This window comes from Euleptes europaea, chromosome 5, assembly GCF_029931775.1.
Source record: "Euleptes europaea isolate rEulEur1 chromosome 5, rEulEur1.hap1, whole genome shotgun sequence".
Classification (NCBI taxonomy): domain Eukaryota; kingdom Metazoa; phylum Chordata; class Lepidosauria; order Squamata; family Sphaerodactylidae; genus Euleptes; species Euleptes europaea.
In genome coordinates, this window is record NC_079316.1 from 9,342,724 (window position 1) to 9,367,499 (window position 24,776).

Consider the following 24,776-nt stretch of genomic DNA (forward strand, 5'->3'; position numbering starts at 1 on the left):
AAAATTTAATCGGAACATTTCATACCTCTACCATAGCTGCTTCCTATATCTTGGAGCACTGAATACAGTAATATATCAATGTCTCCACATCACTAACTCTAAAGTAAGTATAATTAAAATGTACTAGTCTAATTAAAATGTATAAGTCTAATTAAAATATATAATTCTTTGCTCTTAATTAACCAATCCTGCTTCGTTGGTGCTTTTTTGTTTGTTTCCATATTTCAGCAAAATGTCAGCTTGGCCGTGCATTAAGAGTAATAACCTGTAATGTATTTTTTAATCAGTTTTAATGGTAATAGTTCTATCATTTTTTTTCAGATTAAAAAATTGAAATAATTTTGATGGAATTATTACAATTAAAACAGATACCTGATTTGGCATCGATCACATATAAATGGCATTTGGAAATGAGGCAACAGGGTAATTGGGAATACCAGCAATGGAAATAACAGGTGAAATTAGGGTTGCCAGGTCCCTCTTTGCCGCCAGTAGAAGATTTTTGGGGCAGAGCCTGAGGAGGGCGGGGTTTAGGGAGGGGAGGGACTTCAGTGCCATAGAGTCCAATTGCCAAAGCGGCCACTTTCTCCAGGGGAACTGATCTCTGTCGGCTGGAGATCAGTTGTAATAGCAGGAGATCTCCAGCTAGTACCTGGAGGTTGGCAACCCTAGATGAAATGAAAAGGAACAGAACAGTAAAGACCAAAAACAAAAGAAAGGGCATATTCTCCTGAAAGGACTTGAATCCCATGGTCCTTGGCCTTCAAAACATGTTAATACTCTGAATGATTTAAATGATTTAATATGTTAAGATGACATTCGACAAAGATACATTACATTAGATTAGATTAGACAGATGATACGGTAGGCTTTTGCCATTTCAAATTAACTTGCAATGACCTCCCCAAACAGGCTCCCTGGTCACAGAATGAGCTGGATCCAGTAGGGTTGCCAACTCCAGGTTGGGAAATTCCTGGAGATTTTTTGGGGGGGGGAGCCTGGGGAGGGCAGGGGGAGGAGAGGAGATGAAGCAAAAAGGGGATGTGATACCATAGAGTCCACCCTGTGAAGCTGCTGTTTTCTCTAGGGGAACCAGTTGTAATCCTGGGAGAACTCCAGCTCCCACCTGGAGGTTGGCAACCCTAGGATCCAGTGATCTGTGGGTGCAGGGATCATGGTTTTTTCCTCTTCTCAGTTGTCCTTTCCAACCCTGGCAAAGCTGATTCCTGGAATCATGAGACCCATGAGAACCCACATAGACATGTGGGTTGGGTCAGTACTGCGGAAGGGGATGAAATCACTCTCTCTTCCCTCTTCCATCCATGCAAATCCATTGACAAAATAGGTACGAAAGTCTGATTCCCCCCACCCTTCCCCATTGCGTACTTCAGCTCTCTGAACCATGTCGTGGGAATCCACATTCCTGGGGTCAGAATGGACTGGTTGGTCAAGATCCACATAGACCCATGTCTTCTGCCGATAGAGCAATGGATCCAACCCTGTATCCAGGTACCCACAGAATTCCCATCAATAGGGTTGCCAGGTCCCTCTTTGCCACCGGTGGGAGGGGAACAGAGCAAGCATAGAGGAGGCAGTACCCTGCACTTTGAGAAATGAATGTTAAAGACTAAGGGGAGCTTTATGAAGCGGAACTGATGAAGGACATCGAAACGGAGTAACTCGAGAGAACAGTCTTCTTTCCTCTGGAATACGTCAGTGCAACTCCCACAGAATGAGAAATTGAACTGTTCCTTTTGATTTCACCAATGTACTCCTATGGAATGAAAAGATGAACAGAACGGGACTATTAAGTCGTTGACTTTGCATTTAGAGAGTGTTGTTTTGGCTCTGCATTTAGAGAGTGTTATTTTGGCCTTTGTTGAGATTCTTTGATATGAACTGATCGATGGTATGTGATTTTGTAGGATTCACGTGAGACCATACAAGGCAAAATATCATTGAGCTGCAGCCATTGCATGCCAATCTGTGTTCGAGTTCTTTGTAACTTTGGTCTGAACGCAGAGGTGTCCTATTTTTACTAAGTACCTGGAGGTTGGCAACCCTGCGCCATCGAGGGCCAGCCTGTTCAAAAAACTGAAAAAAGAGAGGCCCCAATTACATAAGCAAAGAACATTCTTTACTCATTATCTTTTCCTTTCAGTCCCTCACATGCCCCAGGGGTGATTAGGATCTGCCCGCCTTTATCTAAACATCTAACCATTCTCCCCGAAGAGGTAGCAGCACGTGTTGAAGGATCAACTGCGCTATACGAGGAGGATCACGTTCCTGGGTTGCAAATGAGGCTGAAACGATGCCAAGACACTTGATTGCTTGGCCTGCGTTAATTACCGCATATCTCCGGCTGGCATCGCTGCTCTGCGGCGCCGCGGAATATAAAAAGGGAGTCAAGGAGGACCGTGGAGCCTCGGCGAGGAACAGGAAGTCGGGCCCGAAACAAAACTGTCCGCCCGGCGGGTGGCTGGAAGACAAAGTCAAAAGCGGTGGGACGATGATGGGGATACGGGAATTTCTGCTTGCTCTCATCATCTGTTTGCTGATTATGCAGTTTCTGAAGCTGCTCTGGATGCGCCGCCAGTATCCCTCTGGACCTATCCCGTTCCCTCTCATTGGGAGCCTCTGGAAGGTCGGCTGGAAGTTTCGCCGGGATGTTCTCTTGAAGGTATTTTTCCCCCTTGTAAAAAAGAAGCAATAACAACGTTGGGAAATGGGGAGGAACCCTACGTCGGACGACTAGAGCGGTGAAACACTGTTAGGAGAAGAAGAAGAGTTGGTAGCAGGTAGCAGGAGATCTCAAACCCGCTTCCAATCACCTTCCCCTCCCCGCAACAGACACCTTGTGAGGGAGGTGGGGCTGAGAGAGCGCTAAGAGAACTGTGACTAGCCCAAGGTCACCCAGCTGGCTCTGTGTGGAGGAGTGGGGAAACAAATCCAGTTCACCAGGTTAGCCTCCGCTGCTCATGTGACGGAGCGGGGAATCAAACCTGGTTCCCCAGATCAGACTCAACCACGCCAAACCACCGCTCTTAACCACTACACCATGCTGGCTCCCTTGCTATGCTTGGAGAAACATTTTCCTCAGTGGTAATTCCTGCAGAGGCGGCACCTCTCCCGTGAGGGAGCCCAGCATTGTGGGAGTGGGTCTTGAGAACGGCCTATGCATCACCAGAAAGATAGCAGGGCTGCAGCCTATGCTGGCCAATGGCCGTAACAATAAATGTATGTGTGTGTTTCCCCCCCCCCCTGCTCGCTTTGGTAATGTGTTGCGCAGTGGTCCCCAAATGGCCCTGGGGCCTGCCAACGCATGGCACCCCCTCGCTTCCCTGCCAGCCTGCTGTCGGCTATGACAGGTATGAAGTGAAGGTGGCCAACCTCCAGGGGGGCCCTGGGGATTGCCTGGAATTACATCTTGTCTCCAGGCTACCAGCATTCAGTTTCCCTGGAGGAAAATGGCAGCTTCGGAGGGTGGACCGTATGGCGTTATACACCGCGGAGGTCCCTCCCCTCCCCAAGCTTTGCCCTTCCCAGGAATCTCCAGGAATTTCCCAACCTGGAGTTGGCAAGCCTATGTGAAGTGTGGGGCAGTAAAATCATCTCCACTAAGGAGAAGCATGGAGCTGCTTCAGGGATGGGGAAGGCTCTTGATGTGGGGATGGGAGCAGATTGGGAATGAAGTCGAATGTAATCCCGATGTGCTCCTCAGTGGGAGACTGGCTCCCTCTGCACTGTTTAGATCCTCTGCCCGGTGCTCCCCTCCATCCCTCCTCTCCATCCCTGGAGAGCCAGCGTGGTGTAGTGGCTGAAGAGCCGTGGTTTGGAGCGGTGGACTCTGATCTGGAGTACCGGGTTTGATTCCCCACTCCTCCACATGAGCGGCATAAGCTAATCTGGTGAACTGGATTTGTTTCCCACTCCTCCATATGAAGCCAGTTGGGTGACCTTGGGCTAGTCACACACTCTCAGCCCCACTCTTCTTCTTCTTCTTCTTCTTCTTCTTCTTCTTCTTCTTCTTCTTCTTCTTCTTCTTCTTCTTCTTCTTCTTCTTCTTCTTCCCCGATATTGCTTTCTTTGCTCCCTCATTGGTTATGTTTGTTACAATTATGAGCACATGTTTGTGGGAGAGACTTAGTTTGGGGCAACTGTGTCTAATGACTAAATTACCTGAGGTGACAATAGGCTTGTTTGTAATCGGGCACATTCTTCGGCATGCAATGTGTTCAGCTCCAACTGGGGAGAAGGAAGTGAGGGAAGGACTTTTTGCTTACGGTGTGCGTATTGTCTTGTGAGGTTGGCAACCCTATGAGAGATGTGATGTAGGAGGCCCACAAGCAAAGAGCACAGGGAACAAAGAGGGTGTGGGAGAAGAAGGAGATGGAGAAGAGGCTATGGGTGGGAAGGGCTGTGGCTCAGTGGTGGAGAATCTGCTGGGCATGCAGAAGGTCCCAGGTTCAGTCCCCAGCATCTCCAGTTAAAGGGACTAGGCAAATAGGTGATGTGAAAGACCTCTGCCTGAGACCCTGGAGAACTGCTGCCGATCTGAGTAGACAATACTGGCTTTGATGGACCAAGGGTCTGATTCAGTATAAGGCAGCTTCATGTATGTTCATGTGTGAGAGAGGTTAGAGAAAGGGGCAAGAAAGAATGGAAAGCAGTAATAGAAAGGAAGAAGAAGAGCTGGTTTTCATACTCTGCTTTTCTCTACCATTAAGAGTCTAAGAGCTGCTTACAATCGTCTTCCACTCCCCACAACAAACACCTTATGAGGTAGGTGAGGCTGAGAGAGTTCAGAGAGAACCGTCACTAGCCCAAGGTCACCCATCAGGCTTCATGTGGAGGAGTCAGGAATCGAACCCGGTTCTCTAGATTAGAGTCCGCCGCTCTTAACCACTACACCAGAGATCTTTATTTTGGATCAGTGTCCATTAGAGCTGAGGTTCCTATCTTTAACTCACTACTGTGTGAAAAATACATAAGACTAAACATTAAATATCCCCCAAACCACGAATAATGAAGACATTAAAACAGCCCCGCTGACAAGGCGTGCAACTTTACGTCTCTATTTAAGGCGGGGTTGTGTAGTGGTCAGAGTGTTGGAGAAGGAGTTGGGAGACTCAGATGACAAATCCTGACCCTGCTATTTAAACTTGCTGGGCGACCTTGGGCCAGTCGCACGTCCTCGCCTGCTAAAGCTTCCTGGGGTTTCCTGCTCCTTTAATTGTTGTCGGGAAAAGTTGCAGGTGGGGAGGAGGGTTGCCTGATATCTCACATCCCACCCCATTCGCTCACAAACTTTCTGAATGCCCCTAGGATTTGTACACTCCCGGCGGGGAGGTGTGGCCCTTATTAGGAATCCCTGCTTAGCCTTACCCTCTGGCTTGCTACAAATATTCACCAAAGAAAGGAGGCCTTCTGCAAGAAAGGGAGAACCGGTGAAAATGGTCCCCACATTTCATGATCAGAAGTCCTCCTTAGGATACAACCTAGGGTTGCCAGTCTCCAGGTACTAGTCAAAAGAAAGGGGCACCTCCACTCCGTGCCTGTACCGAATAGGTTAGGAAAACAGCACAGGAGAATACGCAATAAGCAAAAATCTTATTGAGTGCTTAGACATGATTGACGAAACAATAATGGGATACATAAACATGAACTACTCAACTACTGATATATACAATATATACAAAGTATGTATGATGCAGTCTCTATGCAACAGAGGTCTTATTGGTGTATATTCTCCTTGATATTGAGGTTATTAAAATAATCCAATTAATGGTATATAATCAATTAATGGTATATAACCATTAATTAAAATAATCCGATAAATGGTATATAATCAGAGTAATCCCAATAACACAATTAATGGGAAAAGATTTTCCCATAAATTAAAATAATCCGATAAATGGTATATAATCAGAGTAATCCCAATAACACAATTAATGGGAAAAGATTTCCCCATTAATTAAAATAATCCAATAAATGGTATATAATCAGAGTAATCCCAATAACACAATAATCCAATAAATGGTATATAATCCAATAAATGGTATATAATCAGAGTAATCCCAATAACACAATTAATGGGAAAAGATTTTCCCATTAATTGTGTTATTGGGATTACTCTGATTATATACCATTTATTGGATTATTTCAATAACTTCTCAATATCAAGAAGAATATACACCAAGAAGACTTCTGTTGCATAGAGACTGCATCATACATACTTTGTATATATTGTATATATCAGTAGTTGAGTAGTTCATGTTTATGTATTCCATTATTGTTTCGTCAATCATGTGTAAGCACTCAATAAGATTTTTGCTACTCTTGTAAACATATTCTCCTGTGCTGTTTTCCTAACCTCCAGGTACTAGCTGGAGATCTCCTGCTATTACAACTGATCTCCAGCCGATAGAGATCAGTTCCCCTGGAGAAAATGGCTTGCTCTGGTGATTGGCCTCTGTGGCATTGAAGTCCCTCCCCTCTTCAAACCCCGCCCTCCTTAGGCTCCACCCCCAAAACTGCCCACCGGTGCCGAAGAGGGACCTGGCAACCCTAATCCAACCCCTTGTGTCCTCTGCCAAGGCCCTCCTTTGCTGGTGGCCAGGGGGGACTTGGCAGCCCTATCCAGACAGGAAATTCAAGAAATTATGACACAGAAGAATTACGTGAATATGTGCAAAGTACCTCTCTGTGTGCAAAGTGCTGTCAAGTTGCAGCTGACTCACGGCGACCCCATAGGGTTTTTTTTTTCTTTTTAATATTTTTTTTTATTTTTTCCAAATCATTATACATTCTATTGTCGAAGGCTTTCACGGTCAGAGTTCATTGGTTCTTGTAGGTTATCCGGGCTGTGTAACCGTGGTCTTGGAAGACCACGGTTACACAGCCCGGATAACCTACAAGAACCATTATACATTCTATTTCACATATTAAAAAGTATAATTCTTAACTTCCCCTCTCCCCTCCTCTGATCCTTTAATTTACGTTGTTTCTCTCTTTGTATTATTTATCTAATTCAATTATAACAGAAACATCCGTATCCAATACATCCGCTCTGAATTAGATCAAAATATGTTTGTTAATATCACACTTAAGTTCATTTCTACAATAATTAGACCATGCCTCCCCCCGTAGGGGTTTCAAGGCAAGAAACGAACAAAGGTGGTTTGCCATTGCCTGCCTCTGCGTAGCCACCCTGGACTTCCTTGGTGGTCGCCCATCCAAGTACTAACCAAAGCCAACCCTGCTTAGCCAGTGGTGGATCTACTATGAAACCAATGAAGCTTCAGCTTCAGGGCCCCTATTCCCTACATTTTGGCAGCTGGATCCTCAAATCCTTCGTTGGCACACAGCTCAATAGTTCTGTAGTTCAGCCCTTGGGTTAGAGCCAATCAGAACCATAAAAAGACATCTGAATTCTCAATTCAGGCTGCATTCGTCTCGCTTGTGCGTTTTAACACCCAAAATCAGTTTTTCACCTCTTTACCCTAACAAGCCCCCTCGGATGACATTCTACCTCTCTATGAGAGAATGAACCAGTACATCTGCCATAGACAACCCCACTGAAGAAGATAACGGTGGTTACCCAGACCTCATTGAGTGGGAAGGGGCTCACTGTATCGCCCATTTTCAAGGACTCCACCCCACCACCTGTTCTCCGCCATTTGGGCCTCGAGGTCCTTGCAAGGGCAGCAAGGCCCTTTGGACCTTGTTGGATGTTGCCCTATTGTTGCTGGTTGCGAAGGGGGCCCCATAACAGATCAAGCTTCAGGGTCCCAAAAATGTAGGAACTCCACCGTGCTTAGCTTCTGAGAGCTGGCAAGATGAAGCCAGCCTGGGCCACCCGGATCAGAGCAAAGTGGAATTACCTCTCCCCTTTACGAAATCTGTTATGTTCAAGGGGTCACAATACATTTTCTTTGTTTCACTATGACAGACGGTACGCGGCTAATCCTTCCGGCTTTGGCAAAGGACCTATTTTCCTTCACAACTTGCTGTGCTATCTGGAAAATTCGGGACTGTTCTTTCAGAACTCTACAGCCAAACACATTCCAGAGCTCTGTCCAAAATATACCCCGACATTTCATTGATCAAAACTGGGACACTCCTTGAAACTCTGTCATTCCGATGCTTGGTGTGATTTCCTACCCCTCCCACACCCACTTCTGAGGGCCTGGTTTACACATTCAGGAGAATGTGGTCATATAATGTTGACAATGTAAAATTGATTGCCCTACTGTAGGCAGAAGGGGGTGGATTCCAGTTCAAAATACTCCTTTGCAGTAAAATCTCAGTGCAATTGCAAAACTATCTCAGCTGGAAGGGAATTTTTATTTTGTCCCTTTGCTTGCATTGCTATTTTTCTTATTTGCAGGTTTGTTTGTTTTTAAATATAGGTGAACATTTCAAAATATGACCCACCGACTATACAATGACGTGGTTCAATCTTATATTCTAATAGTCAAGTGTGGCCCAATCTTCGGATATCTAAGGTCATTTATGCATGAATACTTTCACTCACGTTTGCCCCCGGTCTGTCTTGGTCGTTCCTTGGAGTTATGCATGAGTTTTCCGTCCATCACACATGACCTCGCTGCCAGCCCTCACAAATCCAGGGACTTCCCGTTCCTCTGTTAACCCAATTCTTCCCTCTCCGCTGAGCTCAGCTCAGGTGAAATCCCCATGTACAAGGCAAAGTGTGGGACACGCAAGCTTGGTTTCTCTCACAGCCAATTACAAAGTAGTGTGTAAAGAGGCAGGGATTCAAATGCTTCCTGCTCCAGGTCTGGAGCAGCTCCCACAGATACCACTGCTACCACGGCTAGGCCTGGAGGCAGCTGTGGAGGCCTGGGACAGTGCCAGGCTTGGCAACAGTGTGTGTGTGTGTGTGTGTGTGTGTGTGACAGGGAGCCACATAAGGTTGCCAACCTCCAAGTACTAGCCGGAGATCTGCTATTACAACTGATCTCCAGCCAGTAGAGATCAATTCACCTGGAGAAAATGGCCGCTTTGGCAATTGGACTCTATGTCATTGAAGTCCCTCCCCTCCCCAAGCCCCACCCTCCTCAGGCTCTGCCCCAAAAATCTCCTGCTGGTGGCGAAGAGGAACTTGTCAACCCTAGAGCCACACCTGGGCTCAGCATGCATGTGGGGAGGATGGGATTCCTCCCATGAGTCTTGCAGCCCCCCTGGTCTATTCTATTCCTCAGCATTTTACCGCATGGTCTGGCCTCATGCATTGCTACCTCACTGTAAATCAGGCCCTATACATTGTGGACGCCTCTTCTCTGCATACTGAATGACAAATTAATTTACCCTGCAATTACCAGCCCTGATGTGGTATAAAAGAGGGCATTAAACATTAAAGGTTACCCTAGGAAAAAAAGTAACTGATGTATTATATCTTACCAGCAATACCAGCTGTAGGATCTGGAACTTCAGGTTAAGTGCATTGTGTCTGTGTGTGTGTGCGCACGCGTGCATGCGTGTGTGCTGTCAAGTCACAGCTGACTTCTGGCCACCCTGTAGGGTTTTCAAGGCAGATGTTCAGAGGTGGTTTGCCATTGCTTGCCTCTGCGTGGGCTGAGAGAGTTGGGGAGCACTGTGACTGGTAGGGTTGCCAACCTCCAGGTACTAACTGGAGATCTCCTGCTATTATAAGTGATCTCCAGCCGATAGGGATCAGGCCACCTGGAGAAATTGCCGCTTTGGCAATTGGACTCTATGGCATTGAAGTCCCCACCCAAACTCTGCTCTCCTCAGGCTCTGCCCCAAAAACCTCCCACCGGTGGCAAAGAGGGGCCTGTCAACCCTAGTGACTGGCCCAAGTTCACCCAGCAGACTTCATGAGGAGGAGTGGGGAATCAAACCTGGTTCTCCAGATTAGAGTCTGCCGCTCTTAACTACTATGCCATGCTGGCTCACATTAGGTATGCCGTGAAGTCTGTGTGCAACAGAAACAAAACAGAACTACCATACCCCATGAGTTAACTTCTGGAACTCTTGAGAAATGGGGCTGCAACCTTAAGAACAAGAACTTCAGCAACGTCCACGGATTTTTTAAAAGGGGCATCCCTGAAATTGCCCCCAAAGTCAAAAGATGGAAAGTGAAAAGGAAAGAGATAACCAGGAAATGGGGACAGGTGGAGTCTATTGTGAATAGGGGTGCCAACCTCCCGGTACTAGCTGGGGATCTCCCGCTATTACAATTGATCTCCAGCTGACAGAGATCATTTCCCTGGGAGAAAATGGAAGTTTTGGCAATTGGACTCTATGGCATTGAAACCCCTCCCCTCCCCAAACCTTGCCCTCCTTAGGCTTCACCCCAAAAACCTCCTGCCGGTGGCAAAGAGGGACCTGGCAACCCTAATTGTGAAGGTTCCAGTTCAAAAAGGAGAAAAGCCTTAGAAATAGTTCAGATCGCAACAGGTCAACCTATATAATTGAATGCAAAATTGAGCCACATAAAATCCAGCTGCATTCAATGCAATACACATGCAAAGTAAAGACACTTGGGAGCTGGTTCACGTTAGGACAAAGTGGTGAACATCTGATTTTGGGTGTTAAAACGCACAAGCGAGACGAATGCAGCCTGAATTGAGAATTCAGATATCTTTTTATGGTTCCAATTGGCTCTAGCCTAAGGGCTGAGCTATAGAACTGTTAAGCTGTGCAACAATGAAGGATTTGAGGATCCAGCTGCCAAAATTTAGGCTATGAATAGATTCTGGCAAACAGCAAGCCCGTACAGCTGGTGGTTCGGGTGCTGCAAACCCCCGAGAAAATTTTGAAATCTGACCAACGACAGGGACATTTTGAGGCCATATGAAATGGGTATTAGAGCATATTCTAAGGTCAATATTAAGTACTTCAATCCATTGGCTTATGATTCCTTCACTAAAATAGCCTTATTTTAATAACAAACACTTTGGAAAGCTCCATTGATTTTGTTGAAAAATCCATTCATTAAAAAAAAAAGTTGTTTCAAGACCCCTCTGAGATTGCGTGTGTGTGTTAAGTGCCGTCAAGTCGCTTCCGACTCATGGCGACCCTATGAATCAACGTCCTCCAAAATGTCCTATCTTTGACAGCCTGGCTCAGATCTTGCAAATTGAGGGCTGTGGCTTCCTTTATTGAGTCAATCCATCTCTTGTTGGGTCTTCCTCTTTTCCTGCTGCCCTCAACTTTTCCTAGCATGACAGTCTTTTCTAGTGACTCTTGCCTTCTCATAATGTGACCAAAATACGATAGCCTCAGTTTAGTCATTTTAGCTTCTAGGGTCAGTTCCGGCTTGATCTGATCTATAACCCACTGGTTTGTTTTTTGGGCAGTCCACGGGATCCGTGACACTCTCCTCCAACACCACATTTCATAGGCCCCTCTGAGATTAGGGGCCCTGAAGCTTTAGCTTCATTTGCTTCATAGTCGATCTGCCACTGGGAGGGGGGAAATGAAAAAGTCACGTTCTGTAGGTGGAAATCCTTCCATTTGCAGAAAAGCTCCAGGGGATCCAGACCAGGACACCCAAAACAACAATAAAAACACCCCGGCTTGCATGGTGTCAGAAGCCTCTGCCTGTCTGTAGCAGCTGTAGATTCTGAGTGGTACCACAGTCAGCTGGAGTCCCTGCACACACCCCCCCCCAGATCTCTCACATTTTGTTTGTTCCTCTTTTGGTATCACAAGAATTCTCCTTGCCACACCAGCAAGGAATAAGGGCGTTGACGGCATGGTGAGGGGGTGGAACAAGGCTTAAAGATTATATAAAGATTAAAGATCATGAGGTATAGGAGGTTCTCCGTGTTCGTTGATTATATCCTTGAGTCTGACGGTGCCTTGTGCATGTCACACACAACTGATCAGAAGCAAACCTCCACATGATTATCCCATCATCTCAAGGGACCACAAAAAGGAATGCCAGCTTTACATTTGTAAGAGTAGCCCTCTTTGTTTCTGGGTGGCTTCCTTCCAATGAGAGTACTAATCGAAAGAGAAGGGACTGATTTTTAAGTCGCTACAGAGGCACTGACTCCAATGCTTCCTGATTTGAGCTTGGAGACTGCTGGTGCATAGACTCCCAACTGGAAAGTGTGGGTCCAGCGAGCGGCAAACCTCAGGTAAAACTCCCATGCATAAACGGCCATGGTGACCCTGTATGGTTTTCATGGCAAGAGACATTTGGAGGTGGTTTGCCATTGCCTGCCTCCATGTCCCACCCCTGGTATTCCTTGGAGGTCTCCCACCCAAATGCTAGCCAGGACCAAGGCTGAGAGTGTGTGATAGGCCCAAGGTCACCCAGCAAGTTTCCATGGCGGAGTGGGGATTCGAACCTAGATTTCCCAGATCCTAGTCCAACACTTTAACCACTATGCCACACTGGCTTTCACAGATTTACTGTAGCTTCGCTGATGGGCTTATATGGATGTCACAGCTTGTGTTGTTAACCTTTCTTCAATCAAAAGTCAATCTGTCTTATCTGCTTTGATCCACATTTGCAGCTCGCTAGCAGTTATGGAAACGTTTTCACCCTGTGGGTAGGGCACACCCCCGTGGTTGTGGTGTCTGGATACGAAGCTGTGGAAGATGCACTGGTTAGCAATTCTGATGCACTGTCTGGGCGACCACTGATCCCCTTTTTTAAGGTTCTGGGAAATGAAAAGGGTAAGCTTTGGTCAAGGATACTTTTGTCCCTTTTCAATCATATGCTTTTGGGTGGGGATCCCCCCTCCCGTAGACACGAGGGTTGGTGAGTTTTATAAATACTGTTTTATAAATACCGTTATGGTATTTGATAAAAGCTGGTCATGGTTTTCACCCAGATAAAATTGGTTTGAGGACCAGGTCTAGTTGTCAGCTTCACCATCCCCAATATCCAGGGTTTCCAACCTCCAGGTACTAGCTGGAGATCTCCCGCTATTACAACTGATCTCCAGCTGATAGAGATCAGTTCCCCTGGAGAAAATGGCTGCTATGGCAGTTGGACTCTATGGCATTGAAGTCCCTCCCCTCCCCAAACCCCGTCCTCCTCATGCTCCGCCCCATAGAACTCCAGGTATTTCCCAACCCTGAGCTGACAACCCTATCAATATCATACAGCTGCTTCTTGATTGCCACAGGTATTATGTTTTCCAATGGTGAAACTTGGTGGCAGCAGAGACATTTTGGACAAGCTATTCTACAGAAGCTGGTGATCGAGAAGAAAGATCTGGAGCATCAAATAGGAGAGGAGGGCCGGCAGCTGGTGGAGGCCTTTGCAAATGAAAAGGGTAGGTAAGAGCTTTAAGAGTTGTGAAAAGTGATCTGCAGCAGCCGTTCCTACCCCACTCGGCATTACTCAGCAGCTGAAGGGGTTCATTTTTCTGAGTGATGACTTCTACGGCTTCATTTTAGCCCATGATGGGAACTGAAAAATATTCTTGGCATGTGACGCAGCTCCAACTTACACCAGAATATCCACAAAAGTGTGCGTGTTCCCAGAGAGTCCTGGGGCACCGCCAGAGACACTTCCACGCTTCCACTACTCCCCCTCTTGCCACACTGGCATGGCCCCTCCCTCCCCCGCTGGAAATGCTTGGTGGTAGGGTTCCCAACCTCCGGGTGGGATCTGGAGATCTTCTGGAATTACAACTGATCTCCAGACTACAGTTCCCCGAAAAAATGGCTGCTTTGGAGGTTGGACTCTATAGCATGATTCCCTGCTGATGTCCCTCCCCTCCATAAACCCTCTCCTGTTAGTAGGGTTGCCAGGTCCCTCATTGGCTCCGGCGGGAGGTTTTGGGGGCAGAGGTGAGGCAAAGATCATGCACGACCTTGCCAACGTGATTGTGTCACTTCCAGTTTACATTCGGAAGTGCTGCATGCGGCGCTTCCAGGCGTAAATCTGAAGTGATGTGATTGCGTTGGTGCAGCCGTGTGTGCACATGATCCCCGCTTCCAAGCCGGGCACTGGCTTGGCAGGCAATTGCCCACCAATCTAAGTGACCTGGCAACCCTACCTGTTAGAAGACTGGGTGGGAAACCAGGTGGCGAGGCATGGGGGTTGGTTGCTCCGCCCCCAAAATCTCCCGCCGGTGGTGAAGAGGGACCTGGCAACCCTAGAGAAGGGGGGCTCCCAATGACTAAACAACTTCTTGGGGAGGTGGGTTGGGACATTGAGGTCTCCAAGATTTGGAAGGAGACTAGTGGTGGTTGGGAACTTGGGCATCTTCAAAGACTTTTTTCCAGCAGAGAGAAAGGGGCTTTTCTGAAGGCAGGGGGCTGTTTGATGTCCAACCAGTGTGTGTGTGTGGTGCATAGTCTGGAGAGAGTGGACAGGGAGAAGCTTTTCTCCATCTCTCATAATACTAGAACGTGGGGTCATCTGCTGAAGCTGGAGGGTGAGGGATTCAAAACTGATAAAAGGAAGTACTTCTTCACATAACGCATAGCTAAATTGTGGAACTCCCTGCCCCAGGATGTGGTGACAGCTGCCAACTTGGAAGGCTTTAAAAGTGCAGTGGACATGTTCATAGAGGAGAGAGCTATTCATGGCTACTAGTAAAAATGGATAGTAGTATTGATGCATGCCTATTCTCTCTAGTATCAGAGGAGCATGCCTATTATTTTGGGTGCGGTGGAAACCAGGCAGGATGGTGCTGCTGCAATCATCTTGTTTGTGGGCTTCCTAGAGGTCCCTGGTTGGCCACTGTGTGAACAGACTGCTGGACTTGATGGACCTTGGTCTGATCTAGCATGGCTTTTCTTATGTTCTTATGAGGCTCCGTCCCCTTTCTGAGGGTCTCCTTGAGAGGAATGCAAAGGATTTTAACAAGGCAAGGGAGAGACTTTCTCCCTGCTCATTCCCAAGGGGAGAACAGGTTCGTGATGAAGACAAAAATCTCCACAGAACAACAGCCTCCCTCCCGTCCTTACCCTGAGGAACCCTTCACCACCCTTTTTGCTCATAGTTCTGCACAACAGCTGCTCCACGTTTCTCTACAGAAAGAAGACAGCAAGGAATCTGAGATTCCTGTCTGATTATGACCTCCCCCAGGCTAAAAAGGAGAGTGTGTGTGGGCATTCGGCCAACAGGAAATTGCTTTTGTAACTGTACTCAGGCTTATTTCAAAGGAAGCCCATGGCACTTAATGGGGCTTACTTCTGTGTAATCATGCACACGATGGAGCTCAAAGAGGAATAAATTCCAGAGAGACAGCTATGTCACGTTGCAAGCCCTACTTAGGCTTACTCAGAAGCAAATGTCCTGTATTCAATGGCACTTACTCCCAGGTAAATTGTGGATAGGATTGGTCTATTACCCCATTAGAGGGGGAAAAACAAGGATACTATACTGGTAGACGTGTTCACATGTATGGGTATGTGTGTGTACAGCTTGGCTTGTGAAAGGTGCGGAAATCTGACCTTCATCTCTTACACAATTATGAAGGCTTATAAACCAATACATGATATGAAGAAAATGAAGATAATTTTTTCTGGGCAGAAATTCTGGCACCTATTTTTACCCAGATCAATGAGATTAGGATAATGCCTAGGATATGGCCCCGTGCGATATTTGTGCCAATCTATAAAAACGGTGATCCTTTGGATCCACATAATTACCATCCTATTAGAATAATAGATTCATAGAGTTGGAAGGGGCCATAGAGGCCCTCTAGTCCAACCCCCTGCTCAGTGCAGGATAAGCCTAGAACATACCTGACAAGTGTTTGTCCAGCCTCTGCTTAAAGACTACCAGTGAGGGGGAGCTCGCCACCTCCCTAGATAGCAGATTCCACTGTCAAACAACTCTTACTGTAAAATATTTTTCCTAATATCCAGCCGGTACCTTTCTGCCCAAAATTTAAACCCATTATAGTGAGTCCTATCCTCTACTGCCAACAGGAACAGCTCCCTGCCCTCCTCTAAGTGACAGCCTTTCAAATACTTCAAGAGAGAAATCATGTCCCCCCTCAACCTCCTCTTCCCCAGACTAAACATTCCCAACTCCCTTAGCCTTTCCTCGTAGGGCTTGGTCTCCAGGCCCCTGATCATCCTCGTCTCCAGGCCCCTGATCATCCTCGCTCTCCTCTGCACGTGCTAGTTTGGTAAAGATTGGTAAAGATTGGGTCAGGTGGTCCAGAGTTATGGGGCCTGGAAGGGGTCGCCCCCATCCTCCTCCATTCAAATGCATTGGCAAAGTGGCTGTGTTCAGACTCTTTAATGTGATATTTGCAATGTATCTGAATGGAGAAGCTGGGCTTTAAACGGTGGGTAAGTTCACCCCACACCTCCAAAGAGACAAAGTGTATCACATTGTATCTCTATGAAGGCACTGGGCAAACTTTCCCACCCATCTTTTAAAGCCCGGCTTCTCCAATCAGATACATTGCAAACATCACATTAAAGAGTCTGCCAATGCATTTGAATGGAGGAGGATGGGGCAACCCCTTCCAGACCCCGTAACTCCGGACCCCCTGACCCAATCTTTACCAAACCTGGGGGTTCTTGCAAGGAAAGTCCCTTATAGCTACCCTGAAAATGTGGAACCTCTACCTGCAAAAATGCTCCCACAGGAGCCGCGAAAACTGTGAAATGCATTAAAGTGTTTAAATGGCCGAATTATTCGGGAATACCGAATTTAAAGCTGAATTCCCACCCATACCGGCATAGGGGAATTCGGCATTCGGATTTTCCCGAATAAAAAAAGGCCATTTAAACCCAGAACCGAATTAAACTGATTTTGTTTTGTTTTCAACAGCCATAGATACTGCATTGCTTGCAAGATTGGTAGTGGGAATGCGTAGACTCTTACATTCCTTCTCAGATTACCGCTCCAAAGTTATTAATTACTTGAAATCTAAAGTTATCCTTTTTTAAATAGAAATGAGGGGACAGAAAGTACAATGGTCAGAAAGTACAAATGGTCAACTGCTGGTCATAATATTGACCGAGTTGAGTAGTTTAGATATCTGGGAGGAATGTTTCAGGCTAATCTGTCCTGGAAGATGCATCTGAGTTTGGTAATGAGAACGGCCTCTAGTTCAGCTACAGCCATTACAAGTTTTTTTTAATTCTGCGGGATCATAGAATCATAGAGTTGGAAGGGACCACCAGGGTCATCAAGTCCAACCCCCTGCACAATGCAGGGATTTCACAACTACCTCCCCCCCCCCACTTCCCTAGTGACCAGAAGATGGCCAAGATGCCCTCCCTCATCATCTGCCTAAGGTCACAGAATCAGCATTGCTGACAGCTGGCCATCTAACCTCTTCTTAAAAACCTCCATGGAAGGAGAGCTTACCACCTCCCGAGGAAGCCTCTTCCACTGAGGAACCACTCTAACTGTTAGAAAATTCTTCCTAATGTCTAGACGGAAACTCTTTTGATTTAATGTCAACCCGTTAGTTCTGGTCCGACCTTCTGGGGCAACAGAAAAAAACTTGGCACCCTCCTCTATATGACAGCCCTTCAAGTACTTGAAGATGGTTATCATATCCCCTCTCAGTCTTCTCCTTTTCAGGCTAAACATACCCAGCTCCTTCAACCTTTCCTCATAGGACTTGGTCTCCAGACCAGGGAAAGAAGGAGGGCAAGAAGCTCCAGTCGCAATTTGCGGCTTCAATGCTGAGGCTTCTAGGCATTTATTACATGCAGCCAACGTTTGGATTAATGCAGTAACAGAAAATATTGTCCACCCTTTGTTAAGCTTTTTATGCTGCGTTCTGGGAGCCCCAAAATGTGTCGCTGGCATAGTGTTGCATGCAGAACTAGGAAAAATGTTTTTGGAGGCTAGAGTATGGCAGAGAGCACGTCATTTAAAAATCAATATTTTAAAATCTAATTAGTGAAACAGACTATAGTTAGAAGTGGTCCTTATAAATCCAGTTGGGACAGGATGGTGAAGAGGAAACTGTTATATTTGAATATAACAAATGAAATGATGGTTGTCCCAGGAAAACTGGAATGAAGCAATTTGATAAAATGCCGTCTGAAGGGCTTAGATTACAGAAGCGTGACCATTGGAGCCCGTAGAGTGTGTTCTCCTTTTACTATTGGCATTCCCCCACCTGGTTGGCCAGTGTGTGAACAGACTGCTGGACTTGATGGGCCTTGGTCTGATCCAGCAGGGCTTTTCTTGTGTTCTTATTAAAATGCCAAAATATTTTTTCTAGGGTTTTTTTTGCCATCAAGTCATAGCTGACTTATGGCGATCCCGCAGGGTATTCAAGGCAAGAGATATTCAGAGGTGGTTTGCCATTGCCTGCCTCCGTGTCATGCCCCTGGTATTCCTTGGAGGTCTCCCATCCAAATACTTGCCAGGGTCGAGGCTGAAAGTGTGGGACTGGCCCAAGGTCACCCAGCAAGTTTCCACGGCAGAGTGGGGATTCAAACCTGGGTTTCCCAGATGCTAGAAGAAGAGTTGGTTTTTATATGCCAACTTTCTCTGCCACTTAAGGAAGACTCAAACTGGCTTACAATCACCTTCCCTTCCCCTCCCCACAACAGACAGGTGGTGAGTAGGTGGGGCTGAGAGAGGTGGGACTGAGAGAGGTAGGTGGGGCTGAGAGAGCTCTAAGAGAGCTATGACTGGCCCAAGGTCACCCAACTAGCTTCATGTGCAGGAGTGAGGAAACCAACTCTCTTCTCCAGATTAGAGTCCACTGCTCCAAACTTCTGCTCTTAACCACTACATCATGCTGGCTAGTCCGACATTTTAACCACTACACCACGCTAGGTGTAGAAGGGCATTTATGTTAGCACGGTTAAATGTATTGCTGTCTGCAGATTTAATGGGACTATACAAAGGTATACCATTTCCCAACAGATTACGTACCTGGTGTTCAGGTAGAATAGATTCTAAAGACTGTATAAGAACATAAGAAAGGTCATGCTGGATCAGACCCAAGTCCATCAAGTCCAGCAGCCCTTTCACACAGTGGCCAACCAGGTTTATACAGTTTTCAATTCTCCTGTATTTTCGTATTTAAGTCCAAAGCTAATTCTCCCATTACTTGGAGCTGGATGAGAAAATTTCTTGGTTATTAAGAGATGCAGAAAACCAAGTTACTGTATAGGTTGCCAAATATTTGATGGTGGTTGTAGTGCAGCATATTTAAGGAGCCACCTGCCTGGTTTGTTTGACCTGATTCTGTTCATGACAATGGCCGAAGGAACAGTCATTGGATTGGGTTGGGACCGATACATGATACAGAGAAAATGAAGAGAATTTTTTTCTGCCTCCATACTACAGCCTTTGGTCACCCATAATGAACTTGATTGGTAGTAAGTTCAGGAAAGGAAGTCCTCGATCACACGGTGCATAATCATTTTATGGAATTAACTACCGTGAGATGCAACGGCTGCTGTCATGGATGACTTTAAAAGGGATTAGACAGATGCGTGGAGGTGGACAGGTCTGTCAGCGGATAATAGCAGTGATGGCTAAATAGAACCACCATGTTCAGAGGAAATATACCTCTCAAGGCCTGTCATTTGGGGGAAACTTGTGAGGAGGCTATCTACTTGTGTGCTTCCTGGAAGCATTTAGCTGGCCACTGTGGGAAATAGGATGTTGGATTGGATGGTCACATGAACACATGAACCCATGAAGCTGTCTTATACTGAACCAGACCCTCAGTCCATCAAAGTCAGTATTGTCTCCTCAGGCTGGCAGCAGCTCTCCAGGGTCTCAGGCAGAGGTCTTTCACACCACCTACTGCCTGAACTTTTTAAGTGGCGATAGTGGGGGATTGAGCCTTGGACAGTCTGTATAGAATCACAGAGTCATAGAATTATAGAGTTGGAAGGGACCACCAGGGTCATCTAGTCCAACCCCCTGCACAATGCAGGAAATTAACAACTACCTTCCCCCCACATCCCCAGTGACCCCAATCCTCCCCATCAAAGTCAGTATTGTCTACTCAGACCAGCAGCAGCTCTCCAGGGTCTCAGGCAGAGGTCTTTCAGACCATCTACTGTTTGAACTTTTTAAGTGGCGATACCGGGGGATTGAGCCTTGGACAGTCTGCATGACAAGCAGAAGCTCTACCACTGAGCCACTGCCACTCTAGCAGGGCTTTTTATTCTTATTAGGGCTGTGCGCCATTTTCTCCCTGGTGTTTTTTCAGGTTCAAGTTTAATAGACCCGAATTTTTTTTGAAAAATCAGAAAAAAGCCAAATGGCAATTTCGGCTTTCCTCTGATTTTTGAAAATTTGGGGGTTTATTAAACCTGAAAAAAACGTGGCACAGAGCTGAACCTGGGCTCAGTTGAGCCCAGTGATCAGCTCTGTGCTGCTGCCTCCGAAGTCCATGTGTACTTTGGAGCTGGCAGACCCTGCCAGCAGATGAAGGGGAGAGCTAGGGAGGGAAAGGGGGTTAAAAATAGTGGTGGGGCCAAAGCAGCCCTGAATAATGCCGAAAAGATTCAGTATTATTTGGGATCAGCTTTTCGGCTTCCTTTAACTGCTGCCATTTTTGTGGTTAAAACACCGCCAAAAAATACCTTATCAATATTTTTCAGGGGGGGGGGTTCAGTTCAGCTTTAGCCAAATGCACACCCTTTATTCTTATGCAAGTTACAATTAATGTAGTTACCCTACCCTCATTTTTACAGAGGGTTTTAAAAATATAATTCAGTGACCCTTCTCACACACTGCTTTCTCTACATCTTCAAGTATGCTCCGGAGTTATTAAGTGCGTGGGGAGAAATTAGGCTGCTGTTATTCAGTGTTGAGGGAAAGGCATTCTGTACATCTACAGAGGTATTTTTCGTCCAAGACTTAGCCCTACTCTAGAAAACAAACTCCTGGAATAAATCCTGGTGGCATTTTGGTGCAAACTAATCAGTTCCGACAAACTCTAGACATGTTAGTCGAGTGCGGCAAAACCAAAAAGGAATCGTGTGCTACCTTAAAGGATAACAGATTCCCAGTGCATTCCTAACCGGAGTTACATTCTTTGAAGCCCGCTGAATTTAATGGGCTTTGGAGGGTGTAACTCTGTTCATAATTATACTTTTGATGTGGTTTGAGTTTGCAATGTCTGGAGCCTATTTCATCAGGTGCATGAAGTGAATTCTTGGTCAGCAGATACAGCTGCACACATGGAAAATAATTGGGAACATTCATTTGCAAAGGCCATGCAATGCAGGAGTTGTTATTTGGGTCATTTCTAAGCCACGCTCAAAACTTCATGATAAGCACAGCTACCATTTTCAGTGATTGTTTGAAAACTGGTTAATACAATTAAATCAACTGTTAAATCCGAATCCAGCAATTATTTTTTTCATAAATTACCATTGCTATAATCTGTTCATTTTTGTGGTGCTACACAATTCTTGTTTGTTGGTTTGTTTGTAAGTATGGAGAGCAGTCATGTGTGTGTGATAAGTGCCGTCAAGTTGTTTCCAACTCATGAATTAGTGTCCTTCAAAACGTCCTATCTTTAACAGCCTTGCTCAGGTCTTGCAAACTGAGGGCTGCGGCTTCCTTGATAGAGTCCATCCATCTCTTGTTGGTTCTTCCTCTTTTCCTGCTGCCCTCAACTTTTCCTAGCAGGATTGTCTTTTCCAGGGACTCTTGCCTTCTCATAATGTGACCAAAGTACGACAGTCTCAGTTTAGTCATTTTAGCCTCTACGGTCAATCAATCAATCAATCAATCTTTATTAAAAACATTCATAGACCAGCACAGCTCTTCACAACTTACCTCTGAAACCCTTAGTATTACACTCTACCCACAGGTTTATACAAATAGTAAAAATGTTATTTGCACAATTTGCAAACTATATATACTACCCATTAAAATTATTGGCATACCGATGTTCTCAGCAGCGTCTGGCGGATTCTACAGGCCACTGCACAAAACTTTGCCGTTCCTACTGTAACCTGTGGATTTTCATCTATAAGCAACATTTTAGTATACCCCGGACCTGAATGGCTGGGATGCCGACTAAACCAGGGGAAGATAAACTTAGAACGGACCTCTTGGTATAGTGGACAGCGCAGTAGAACGTGCTCCGTTGTTTCAATTTCCTTTAAAGCACAGGGACATACCCTATCCTCCAAGGGAACCTTTCTATATCTCCCATCCAAAACTGCCGAGGGAAGAGCTTGGCATCTAGCAAGGGTGAATGCTTTCCTTTATCTGAAGATTTTTAATTGGGAGAGGTAGGTGGCAGGAGAGGCTACAAATCTGGACTGTTCTGCTGAAAGAAAAGTCGGTGCCTTCTCAAGTAGGGCTGTCAAAAAAAAAATTCGGTACAGTTCGGATTCGGCCGAATTTGACCCTTGTGGGTTCGGTACGTGCCGAAGTCCGAACTCCCCCGCTTCGGATCCCCGGTAATTCGGGGGGATCCGGAGTTCGGGGGAAAATTCGGCCGAAGCGCGCCTTCAGGGATTCCCTGAAGGCGCGCGGGGGCCCTTTAAACTGATCTGCGCCTCCCAGCTGGGAGGCGCAGATCAGTTTAAAGGGCAGCCCACCCCCCTTCAGCGGGCTCCGCTGGAGAGGCGCGGGCTGTCATTTAAATTCATCTGCGCCTCCCAGCTGGGAGGCTCAGATGAGTTTAAAGGGCAGCCCGCCCCCCTTCAGCGGGCTCCGCTGCAGGGGGGCGGGCTGCCCTTTAAATTCATCTGTGCCTCCCGGCCGGGAGGCACAAATGAGTTTAAAGGACAGCCGCGCCTCTCCAGCGGAGTCCGCTGGAGAGGCGCGGCTGCCCTTTAAACTCATCTGTGCCTCCCGGCCGGGAGGCGCAGATGAGTTTAAATGACAGCCGCGCCTCTCCAGCGGAGCCCACTGGAGAGGCGCGGCTGCCCTTTAAACTCATCTGTGCCTCCCGGCCGGGAGGCGCAGATGAGTTTAAAGGGCAGCCCGCCCCCCTTCAGCGGGCTCCGCTGGAGAGGCTCGGGCTGCCCTTTAAACTGATCTGAGCCTCCCAGCTGGGAGGCGCAGGTCAGTTTAAAGGGCAGCCCGTGCCTCTCCAGCAGAGCCCGCTGAAGGGGGGCGGGCTGCCCTTTAAACTGACCTGCGCCTCCCAGCTGAGAGGCTCAGATCAGTTTAAAGGGCAGCCCGCGCCTTTCAGCGGGCTCCCCTGAAGGGGGGCCGAATTGGCCGAATTTATTCGCGAACTCCCGAACTCGCTGAATTCGGCCCCCCCGGTTGCCCGCCAGTTTTGTGTTCGGATCCGTCCGAACAGAAAATCACCGAATCAGAGGAAATTCGGTTGATTTTCAGTTCGGACCGAACCGAATTGACAGCCCTATTCTCAAGATCTTTTTGGCGCTCCGTATCCAGTATCCTTTTTTTTATAATTTGCCTCGCCTGATCATATCCCATTTCCAGGGCCGATTGAGGGGAAAAGCCCATTCCAGCCAACTTGCCTCTGACTGCCTCCAGCCACGTAGACTGGCGCTTCTAGGGTCAGTTCAGACTTGATTTGATCTATAACCCACTGATTTGTTTTGTTGGCAGTCCACGGTACCTGTGACTCTCTCCTCCAACATCACATTTCAAAGCAACCTATTTTCTTCCTGTCAGCTTTCTTCACTGTCCAGCTTTCACACCCATACGTAGTAATAGTGAATACGACAGCATGAATAAATTTGATCTTGGTTGACAGTGAGACACATCCTTAAGAATCTTTTCTTGCTCCTTTTTCTACATGTTACCATTTTACTACATAATATATATTTTCTCATACTGTCACCACCCCCTGCCTATGCTCCCTTCCCTCTCCCACTTCTCAAATAATCTTCCACACCCTCTTTCTCCCCCTCCTCTTCCCTGACAATCTTACCCACCTCTCTTTCTCTCCCCCTTCTCCATCAATCACTCCCCATATTTCTCCCCCTACTCTACTAGGGCGATATTCCCCCATCTCTCTTTCTCCCCCTCCCCTCTTTAATCTTGACCTCTTCAGCTGACGTCTGATTGATTAGAAACTGAGAGGAGGGAGTTTTAAAAGGAGAGTTGAGCTGTGACTGCAGAGTAGGGTCGCCAACCTCCTGGTACTAGCTGGAGATCTCCTGCTACAACAACTGATCTCCAGCTGATAGAGATCAGTTCCTCTGGAGGTAATGGCCACTTTTGCAATTGGACTCTGTGGCATTGAAGTCCCTCCCCAAACCCCACCCTCCTCAGGCTGCTCCTAGCATTGCAAACCTCCAGGTACAAGCTGGAGATCTCCTGCTATTACAACTGATCGCCATCAGATAGAGATCAGTTCGCCTGGAGAAAATGGCTGCTTTGGCAATTGGACTCTATGGCATTGATGTCTTTCTTCTCCCCAAGGCAGCTTCATGGCTTTCTCCACACATTCCTCTGCATAAGTATAGATTGGCAGATGAAAATAAGTTCCCCTTGTATGCGTGAACTGAAGAAGAAGAATAAAAAGAAGAGTTGTTTTTTTATATGCCAGTTTTTCTCTACCACTTAAGGAAGAATCAAACCAGCTTACAATCACCTTCCTTTCCCCTCCCCACAACAGACACCCTGTGAGATAGGTGGGGCTGAGAGAGTGTGACTAGCCCAAGGTCACTCAGCTGGCTTCATGTGTAGGGGTGGGGAAACAAAACCAGTTCACCAGATTAGCCTCTGCCACTCATGTGGAAGAGTGGGGGAATCAAACCCGGTTCTCCAGATCAGAGAACACTGCTCCAAACCACCGCTCTTAACCAGTACACCACGCTGGCCCTAAGATGATCTGTGAATGTCCCTATATGCCCCTTATGCCCTGGGAACAGGAAGGGAATGAAAGATGAGATTATGACTGACTGCTGTTATGTCT

The 24,776-nt window shown here is 46.7% G+C and overlaps 1 protein-coding gene across 1 annotated transcript in view; it reads left to right on the forward strand.

Moving 5' to 3' along the window:
- Positions 1–2,503: 2,503 nt before the first annotated feature.
- LOC130477964 (cytochrome P450 2J5-like) overlaps positions 2,504–24,776 on the forward strand; it is a 33,292-nt gene continuing 11,019 nt past the window's right edge. Inside the window, exons 1-3 of the mRNA XM_056850060.1 lie at positions 2,504–2,680; positions 12,513–12,675; positions 13,131–13,280. Coding sequence (XP_056706038.1) covers positions 2,510–2,680; positions 12,513–12,675; positions 13,131–13,280 — 484 coding nt within the window. The 5' untranslated portion in view covers positions 2,504–2,509. The remainder of the gene's footprint in view (positions 2,681–12,512; positions 12,676–13,130; positions 13,281–24,776) is intronic.